General features: G+C 37.0%; 1 protein-coding gene across 2 annotated transcripts in view; it reads left to right on the forward strand.

Annotated features, from left to right (window-relative positions):
- Nucleotides 1-11053, forward strand: part of grid1a (glutamate receptor, ionotropic, delta 1a) — a 240849-nt gene that overhangs the window by 181178 nt on the left and 48618 nt on the right. For both annotated transcript variants that reach the window (XM_017309069.1, XM_008429213.2), the window contains one exon: nucleotides 9713-9766. In XM_017309069.1, coding sequence (XP_017164558.1) covers nucleotides 9713-9766 — 54 coding nt within the window. The remainder of the gene's footprint in view (nucleotides 1-9712; nucleotides 9767-11053) is intronic.

An 11053-nucleotide genomic window follows, 5' to 3' on the forward strand; every position in this document is an offset into this window, starting at 1 on the left:
ATATGTTTAGGGTATCTCAGAATATTCTTATTTGAAGCGGTGTCATCATTAACGCCTCTTCTTTTCTTCCTCCTCTTCAAACCTCCCTTGTTGCTGGTGTTTTGGCATTAACATTATGTCAAAACTTAAACTTTCACACTCCCACTCTCTTTAGCACCTCTTGGTTTCCCACGATGCTCTGAGAAGACATGTCTCACGCTGTTGTAGATTAATTAGGATGAGATTCATGGAGATCTCCGGCCCAGCTAACCTCCTACAGCTGCCTCTCTCGTACGCTCGTGTTTGTTTCTCGTCTGCCCACTTGTGCTGCTCACTTTTGTTCAACCAGGACGTTTTGGGGGAGATCGAAGCTGCCTACGTTGCCTCTAATGTTCAGCTATTTAAAGCACGTCCCTTCATTTTTCAGGGGAATTACAGTTCTATTAGTGCCGTTTTCTACTTACGAGTCTTGAGAAAAGAATTCACCATCATGTGGTGTCATTTTAAGGCCTTTGCCACATCGTCTTTGCATTCCCAGCCTGTGTCCCCAGGCTTTTCACTTCAAACTGTCCTTTTTTGACTGAACCAAACAGAGGCAATAGGAGCTCACCCTTATATAAAAAGAAAGAAAACCACTAACCAAAACATTTTGACATGCTTTCAGTTTTTTCCACAACAAAGAAAATCAGCCACTGACCATTATTATGAGCAACTTTCCTAATTGCACAGCACAATTGACTATTGATGGAGGTGCATGTTAAAATTCAAATCTGGGTCTGTCTACTTCTTGGATCTCAGTAGGACTTTGTCCATGTGAAATAGCTGTTCTTTATTGAAATGATTACTGATGACTGATTTAAGTAACATCCTACTTACAACAGAAACTATAATCAAAAAGCAAAAACAGTAGATAATGGCTTTTTGCTGCAGATATTATTTTGCACAAGAGGAATTTGGATACATGCTAGATCCTTAAAAATGCTCTTGAGAAGCTATTTGTGATGCATTGTAGTGCATCTTGCCTACATTCTCTGAAATCCCTTTTTATTGCTGTCAATATCAATGATTTTGATTGGATAATGTCATTGGGGTGCAAGATAAGATGCTGTAGATTATTTTTTGCATGCATACTCTGAAATTATAATCATCTAACAAGACCATTTTCATATTTTTTTTTAGTCTCCCTTATTGCTTTTTTCGTCACTCTACTCTGCTGGCAGTTTGTCTACCAGCTGTAACTTTCAGGCACTTTCCACAACACAGCATGAGAGTGTACCCTGGAGCAGAGATTACAGCAGTCGACGTGTGGAGTTGTCTAAATGTGTGAGTGTACCTGGAGGGCAGTACTTCCTTAGAAGTAATATGAGAAACAAGTCCACAGTACATGGCGGGGCTGAGAGGCTTTCTGAGGTCGCCACCATGGTGGCGGAAGGGGTCTGAACTTTAGAGTTTCAGAGCTCAGCTGTTCCCTAATGCAAGTAAAAAATAATAATTTTAGATATCAACTTCCAACGAAACTAAATATCGACTTTCAACAGAGAGCCACTTGAAGAGGATTGGTTAGAAGTTGAGATTATTTGTTAAGAGAATATAAGATCCTTAATGCATGATAAATGACTAATTAGCTGTTTTAAAATAGATCGATGTATATTTGTATGCATATTTCAGAACTTGATCATGTTTATGGTTGAAAGAAAAAAAAGTGCCACTCATCAGATTTATTCGCCTGAAGATGTATTGTTGTCATGGAAGGCAGTTATTGTATTTAAATCCATATCAAGATTACTTTATGGAACCCTTAATAATTCATTTTCTCCGAGTAACACAAAATACAGTAAAAAAAAAAAAAATAGAATAAACTAAGAAAGTGAAATAAAATGTATCTTACTTGAAAATCTAGTCATTGGTTACAGACATTTGCTGCATGAAGCTGTGGGGATAAATGACCTCCTGAAGCGTTCAGTCCTGCAGCCTAGTGACAGGAATCTTTCCAAAATGGCTGCTCTCTTGCTTAGCCAGCATGAGGTGAAAGGTGCGACTGTCCAGGATTCTCTGTGCCTTGTTCCAGCAGAACCTCTCAAAGACGGTCCCTGCAGACTCCAAGCATCTTGCTCACAACCGAACCAGTCCTGCAAATGAGTTTGTCCAGACACTTCCTGTTCTCTGTCATTCATCCGTCCCAGCAAATAACAGGGAACAGCATCAAATAGCAGAAATATTTTATATAGAATTAGCATATGCTACAATTAGATGTAACGCAAGTAAAGCAAGCGGGTATAAGCCAGACTGTCAGTCTAAAATCAGAACTGTAGTTTGAGAAATTATGAAGATATTGTTTCCACACAATTAGCCACTATGTTTTTTGTGACCAAAATTCATTTCAAACAGTTTATTTTTTCAAAAAGGAAAACTACAGAAATACATTAAATATCAGGAAAAAAAAACACACTGGCCAAAGCAGTACTTTTTCTGATGTCTCATAAAAAGGATATGAAGGACAATTTTTGCTGCTTTGAAGATGTAAGCTTTAAAACATTGAGCATACCTGATTTTATTCTGTCCAGAAAAACAAAAGGAATATTTTAATCAAAGGTTTGTTTCATAAAATTTGTTTTCTAAAATATTAACATTAACAGACAACAAATATTGCTCCAAATTATTTGTACTCTTAAAGCTACATGTGTGTTTGGACAAAGTACACACTTCTGCTTCTAGAGAGCAGCAAATATATTTCTGCATTTCTTAGTCTTCTGCTACACCACATAATTCATAAATCAAATTTTGTTTTCTTAAAAAAAAATAAAAAATCATAATTTAGCTGCACACCAAGTGAAATAGTTGAGTAGAAAGTAAAATTTTTGTATTACTGCAAGCTGCCTCTGTTTAACTGTGGTTGAATGAAAAGCTTTCATTCAAAGTTTTAAAAAAAATTCCTATGCATGCATCAGTCTGGATTTAGTAACTTTTTCCAGAATAGGTAAAAGATCAAATATTTTTACTATGTAAATTTTCTTTGAGGGTGACAGATTTGTGTTCTGGTGCTATTATACAACATGAGCAGAAACTGCAGTGGGATGATTGTATTATATAGATGGGGAAGGAAAAAAACAATCTCAAATGAGCTTTTTTTTGTTTTTGCCAAATGTAAGGCTCGAAATGGAAAAAAAAAATTCTTCAAATTAGTTTCAGGAGAGCGTTAGTGAAATATAATGAGATTCTTTTGAAGATCATTTTGCCACCTCATTACAAACAGTATCCGAAAACACTTCTCCTCAAATGGAACGAACCCAAAGAATCACTACACACATTGCGATTTTGAAATATACTGTGAAAACTGCTCCAAAAGCCTCAGCCCAATGGCTTTTTACTGCCTTGGTGAATGGGTCTACTTTGGAAGCTCTTCAGACTGGTGTGACATTCAAAAGTCGTCACACTGCGTTTTAATCCTGTTTGTGAATCACAGACGTACCTCTCACCACATAACGGCTCACTGCTGCCCGCAGGAATATATCTCTGGGGAGTCAAAGAAGAGCAACTTCATGCTTTCACACACCTACAGCATGGAAATGTTTGTAGTATTTTTCCTTTGACACAAAATTGTATGTGATACTGACACCTCTCTACTCACTCCAGCCAATAAAAAGCAGAAGTCTGCAAATGAAAGCATCAAGAGAATATTGGAGGGGAAGAAGAGAAGGCGTGGTTGGTTGTTTATGTCAAAAGGGACAATGCACACTGCAAAATATGTTGGCCATAACGACTAGTTTTCATCTGTAGTTCCTCAGGGTACAAACAATGTAAATACAATGCAGACAAGTTAACAAGCTTCTCCCAACAAAAATAAATCAATAAAAATAATTTTGTATCTTTTGTTTCGTATGTTTGACCTCTCACTTTGTTTTTGCAAAAACCTTTCAACAAGAAAAATGGTTGACGGAAACAACTTTGTGTGCATTTCTGCTTGACAAACGGCGTACGCTCACACTAAATGCAACACTTGACTCAGTTTTCCTAATTACACTTATTAAAATGTAGAGCAAAATCCCAATCGATGTAGATTCTAATGTGCATCATGACTGGTTTCTCTACAATCTGAATAAAAGATGCAATATAAAATTTTCAGATTTTTTTGGCTTCCATAATGTAAGCGCTTTACACATTCATACTGTTTCGGTCCATCCATACAATCTTTCCATTTATCCACTTGTTTTATTTTTTAATCAGAAAAGCATCAGATTTTGATTTGAAAATTCTGAAGGTGCCTCATAATGAGGATTCCAATCATGTCTGCATTGTAAGCAAGTGGAAAACTACTTATGCACAGGTAGAAGCTAGCAGCCTGGGTGTCATGGCAAACGGGCGTCGAGATTTGTTTTTAATGAGACATGGCTGTGCTGTTCTCTTGTAAGGCTGGAATGGTTTTGAATACTGACTACTGTAAGGTCAGTAAAGATTTGTTCTGGTCTATTGATTCCACCAGCTGCACGATCTCTTGAGATCTCGGTATTTGTTGGAGAGGTTGAATTTCTATACACAACTCTCTCTTTTTTATGGTTTGAATTGCTCCACAGTTGTGAACCAAGGCTAGTTGGCATCCGTTTTGTTCAAAGCTGAGTTAATAGAGCAGAGTAAGTGTGCTTAAAAGTGTGTTTCCACAGCAACCGTGGCAAGGCTGGGGTCAAAGGGAGTATTGTGAATCTTTTATGACAGACCTCATTACTCCTTCCTGGTTACTTTGTGAGACCCTATCACAGAGAGAACATTGAGAGCTGTGTCTGCTACCGAGACCTTTTCATTGTCCATCTTCCTTAAATTACTGCCAAGAGTCTGTGGAATCAATTCGCCTAAAATCAACAAAAAAAATTTGTTTGGTTGCTATGTGCACTGACCTGACCTTGAAATTAGAGCGAATTGCTTCAAATGAAGCAAATGTTGATGCTGAATTCACACATTAGGTGAGAGATTGAGGAGCAGAGTGAGCTGAAGAAGACAAACAAATCCGTGTTCTTTTAGGAAGAGTTTTAGGATCTGAACAAGTATTTATTCCTTATCTGGATGAGAAAACCAAGATGTTGTTCCGTGTGAATCTGAGTTGGAATGTCCTGATAAAGCATGTAAAGCTGTTGATTATCATACACTATTTTTTTTTAAGTTGTAATAATAACTGTGCAATTAGATCAATAACTTTCTTTGTTCTACTGTAGAAGAAGCTGAAGTGCTGCAGCCAATTTTGCGTCTCCTGTTTTCTGTATTCATGCTACATTTTTAGAAAGCAGGAATGTGAACTCTAAAAGTCCAAACAAACTATGGCAAGTTGCACAAGTGCAGCCAAAGTGCAAACATTTTGATCTTGGAAAGGCAGCCCTAGAGTTTTACAATTGTTTTTATACTGAACACCTTAAACAGGGGTGCCTGAATCCAACCCTAACAAGACACCTGAATTAAATAAATAGCTCATGACCAGGCTCCTTGACATGCTGATGAAGAAATTCCTCCTTCTGATGCAGGTGTGATTAAAGTATGTTGCTCATTCAAAAGAAATGCTTGTGGAATAATTTTAATAATCTCCTGCAGAGTCTCAGCACTTACTTCCTCCCAGAGTTGCATGAAGTTTGAGTGAAATACCATGTGGGAATTAGATGAAATCTTAGTTTTCAGAAAAAACCCCAGAAAAACGAACAAAAAAAAAAAAAACAATCTTTAAGTAGAGGTTTTTAGGTGATATATCAGACTGCAAAAAAGAAAGCAAAAATCCAAATCTGTACTGTACTTTTACCATTATCTTATTCAAAAAAACAGTTTACCTTGGTATTACCAGATTGTTGCTTGTCCTATTTCTTTTTTACCATTACTTGGACCAGGACCCTCCCAACTAGAACTTTGCTGTGTCGTAAAAGATGGGGTCATTTGGACCCCACGAGTTTTTTAGTCTGTGACCCTACATGCACGTCTTTTCTTTTGTTTTCTGGATATTGATAGTCTGACGACACTTCCCACACTTTCCCCACTGTCTGACCGTGACATGTGCCGCACTCCTACTGAGCGTCGTACTAAGACCGCGCAAGGGTTAAGTTTCATACTCCACCACCGTATTATTTTAAATCAAACAACAATTTCTTCATTGTTTTAGTTTACATCCTTTTGCATATAAACATTATATGTTTATATGTATTCTGCTATTGTAGGATGATTTATGTGGCAATCCACCAAAAAATGGGCTGTTGACTGGAGGAGACTGATAACCTGCTTGATCGGCCCTGACTGTTGACCGGCCAGTCAGAAAATAAGCTGGATTATTTTTCTTAGTCAGTGAGCACACTGTCAAATGCCACAATGTAACACTAACAAAATCGTACAAGTGGATGCTGTAGATGTTTTTGTAATGTCAAGTTTAGTAATACTTAATGCAAGATGCTGAAGTCTTAATTGTCAGCGGCCGCATTGCATCACCTTTTCTACGAATACAATTTCTGACCACTCACAGCAGGAAGACAGAATTAGAATATTTTGAATGCTGTTCTTTTGTCGTGTGTTATAATTATTAGAGGAATGTAAAATTTCTCTAGATTTCAACTAATAAAAAAATAACACACAGCGTCAAAGTACTGTACCTAGATGTTGATGGCATATGTCTTATGCGATTGATTTTAGACTGAGATGTGATTACTTTTATGCAAAGAGGAAGATCCTTTCTCAGTTTAACAGACATGAAATTAGCGAGGAACAGTTTAAGCAGAATAGTGCAAAAGTTAGATTCCCACACAGCCAACCTTAGGCACCTAGTAAATTAAAACGTTGCTGCAACTAACAACAATTTCGTCTTCGATTTCATACTTCACTTATCTAATTGCATTTTCATAACACTCCTGCTGTCGCTACCTTTCTTGACTTTTTTCTCCCCCGGAGATCCCTTAATACTGGAGAAAACAATACACAGCAAAGAATGAGGTCTCCCAGAATGACAGATCAATTATGTGTTTGTTGTGTCAGAACAGATGTAGTTGAGCATCAGATTTCAAACACCCTTTCATTCGCAAAGGTTCATTTCCAGGGTGTCTGGTGTTGTCAGTGTTCAGCCGGCCTTCATAAAAGGATGCAGAGCATTTCAAGCATTGTTGTCTGTTGTGCGCCAAGACATCAATCCCAGCTGGCGTTGTTTGTGTTAACTAACTCACACCACAACACTTGACTTTACCATTATGCCATCTGACAGATTTTGTCTGGAAGAATGAATTCTCCCCAAAGAACTGTCGTTTCTCTGGAATGTCAAGGTTTTATCTTCAAGGCAGACAATAGTTACCATTGTCAGATTTTATTTTGAGACAGCGAGATATTATAATCTGTGATGTGAGAACGGACAGATTACTCGCACACGGCAGGGATTTGCTGCAGTTTTCTCATCACTGCAATTACAAGAAATATTTTGTGATTATTTGCCATTAGACTCACAATCAGCTCTCACACATGGCACAGCTTGGCAGGTTATCCAGATTTAATTAAATGCATAGTTGCGTGATTTGAGATAACTTGATTGTTTTTAAGCTTGAATGCAATTCACCTCTTTCATAAAAATATCTTATGAATGCCAGTTATCGCCCTTCCCTCTTCTCTCAAATTGAAGAAAGAAAAAGAAACATTGTGCGACTTCTATGGCTTCCAGGAAAAAAAGAAGAGCTTTCACTCCCGTTAAGTTTGAATAGTAATTCATACATAGTAGTCTTAATTATAGCTTGTATGTTTACTTTTGTTAGTGACTAATCCCTTAATTGAACTACTGCATCTTTGCCCAAATACAAGGAAACCACTTTATTTTTTTTATTGTATTACCTGTTGAACTATAATTAGAGATATAAAAAAACTGGCAAAAGGTTTGTGATGATTAAGAGATGAATAATTATAGCCCAAGTTCTAGAAAGACTGTAGTAATTATTCTGACAAATGATCATTTCATAGAAATAAATGCCTAAACATCATCTAAAACATAATATTGTATTATAAAACATACAATGTACAAGGCATATTGAATGTTGGTCACCTGTGACCTGTTCAATCAGCAAATCCGGCAGTGAAGTCAGTTTCTTAATCTCCAATATTGAAAGGCATATATGGTGGATTATGACCGTCCCTATTCACCAGTGTTGAAGCTTTTAAGTAATGTTTGTTTATTTCCAAATTGCTTCTGTTGTTTCTGAGAAATATGCAATAAAAAAGAAAGAAAAACCTGAAAGTTCTTTCACCGCGTGACACAAGCTGGACATCGTGAGATGTTTACGGGGTTGACGTTACCTTTTCAGCAGCCTGTACTAGTGAATCCAGAGTAGAGAGTTGTTGACAGACGGAAGTTTCACGCAATCTCAATGATGACACAGGGAGCGGGGTGGGTTGAAAATGATTTGTGAGATTACTTCACCTATGTTCAAAGCATTTGGAGTCATTATGTGCATTCATTTACACCTAGAAAACCAGATTACTCTCTGCTCTCTATCATAACCGCTTTACAAAAGGGGTTAGCACAGGGATTAGAGAAATCGGATTTTCTCACCCAAAATTCACCTTTGAAAAAGTAGGCTGTTGGCTGTGCAGATGGCTTTCGACTTCAGAAAGGAAACACTGTGATGGGACTGTGGCGGGATGATAAAAGGAAAGATTAATACTTGCAAAAAAGTGTGTCGCTGTGTTCAGGTGATGCCAGGGTTAAAATATTTTTAAGGCATCCTTTGTCCCAACGTGTGGTTTTTCCTTCAGTACACAATGCTATTTATAAAATAGTTACACAGTTTCTGGAGAAAAGATGAGTATGATCACTGTAAATAGTCATTTGCTCAAATGAAGGGTTCTCTACGGCAGAAAATCAGTGACAAAATGAATCGTCTGGTTAAATAGAGCAGTACTTGGTGAAACCATTATTTTTGTTAAAAGCAAATCCTGCAGTGTTTTGCCGTGCTTATCTCCAACAGCCCAACTGACATTGTGAGTAATAATAATCATTATCTAAATGTATTTGGAAGATCAGGTAAAAAAAAAAAAAAAAAAAAAGAGTGAGGTTGATGCAGTTTCTTTAATACTAGGGTTGTAATGTGCGCGTGTCACTCCAGGCTCCATTCTCAAATTCTCAATAAAAAGACTTTTTTACCAAAGTGCATGTTAAAGACTAGCTTGGTTTGTTGTGCATTTTTCCGTCTTCTTTCTCCTCTACTCCGAGATCAAATTAGGCATGTGAGGGACATTAGGAAGCAAATAACATGTACTGAAGATTTAAAGCAATAATCATCAAACCCTGGAATTATTAGTGATTCAATTATACCATGTTTTTATGCGTTTTGGAGAAAATCTGCTGTTCTAAAATGTCAGAGGTTAAATGTTGGGTCCCAGAACATGTTGACATATTTGATAAGAAGAAACACTGCAGCTGAAAGAAGCACTAAATGAAGAATAGCCCATCTTAGTCTGTTGTTCTAGTTGTAGTAACACAAAACAAAGGCTTTTTCATGAAGTTTGCCTTATGAATATCTTTTAATAAAGTATGACCACATAAATCCTTGATTTTAACCATTTATTTAAAGAATCCCATTTGAATTTTTTTTTTTTCCATTAATTATGAACTCATTTATATATTTACTTTTCATTTAGTACGTATAGTGATTAGTTCTATTTACTGTACCATCTTATGGTCATTCTTGCTGAAATTGCATTAAACTGAAATTAATTTCAATTAATTTTTTTCTCCCTGCAGGCGGTTGAAACCAACCTTGCATCCAAGGACAGTCACTGGGTCTACGCCAATGAGGTGAGGCTCCACGCATACATACCGCATCTCTGCTCATTCCAGTGATATTTAACGTCAGTGGCTTCATTAATCTGTTAAAGCACATGTATTGGGTAATTTAAATATTGCCCACAACTGCATTAATGCCCATTGTGTCGTGTTTAGACATGCATGTGAAACTGATGGAGTGAGCTGGGGTGCAGGTACAATTTTACAGTGCATGGTCGATTTAACAGTAAATCAAGCGAGATAAAATCTGACTTGGGTTGTGTTTTTTTTCCCCCCCTCTAAAACATATTGTATAACCATAACAATTTTAACAACAAACCAAACATGTATTAGCTGTGAAAATTATGGAAGCTGTTGTTGCAAGCAGCTTAAAATACCTTATGCATGCCTATGACTATTGAATAGCGAGTATTGATTAATTTCCATAGTAATAATGACTCAAAAAAGGAGAAAGTAGACATTTGCTAGTGCTCATGTTACAGCAACAGATATGCAAAACGGTGATTGTTGCTGTTTCCCTTTTGATTTAATGTGCGTTACATGTCACCATTTACTCTCTTAATAACAGCTTAGCTGTGATAGGAATCTTCAGCTAAAGTCAATTTTCTTCCGCACAATTCTTCTGGTTCTTTTTTTTTTTTTTTAAATGAAGGCAGTTCAGCTCAGTTTCTTTGGCCTAAAAAGATGAAGAGATACTGGAGTTTGGTGCTAATACAGTATCATTAGCAATGTTGCCATTGACTGGCGCAATGCCAACTGTATTTAAATGAAGATGTGGCGTCTTGGTTACATCTGTGTGTGGTACAGTTTATGGATTGTAAAGCTCCCGCAAACTCTTGAACAGATTTTGCTCCGAAGTGCTCTGAAAACTGCATCTACCAAACATTTGCCTTCCACTCACCGTTCCATGTCATATGCTTACAGTTCATACAGCAATTTCTAGTTTATTTTATCCTCCTTATGAATGAGAATGTCTGCAAGAGAACAATCATTTTGAAAAGGCTTCCCCATGATCATGTTAGCAATAACAAGCTATTTAAGAATGTAATATTTCTTTGTGATCTAATTTAATGTTATATTTTTCAAGAGACAGAGTATGGCTTTTTATTGTCTTTAAGCCATATTATTGCAAATGAATAGAAATAAAGGTATTTATATATATCATTGGATGTAGCAATACCAAGTGACTACAACATCAGGAAAAAGGACCATGAGAAATTGGAGAAATACCAGGGCCTCAGGGAGGAACTGGAAAAGACCTGGAAGGTGAAGACCACAGTGGTGCCTGTGGTCATCGGG

The sequence above is a fragment of the Poecilia reticulata genome, linkage group LG15 (assembly GCF_000633615.1).
Source record: "Poecilia reticulata strain Guanapo linkage group LG15, Guppy_female_1.0+MT, whole genome shotgun sequence".
In the NCBI taxonomy this organism is placed as follows: Eukaryota; Metazoa; Chordata; class Actinopteri; order Cyprinodontiformes; family Poeciliidae; genus Poecilia; species Poecilia reticulata.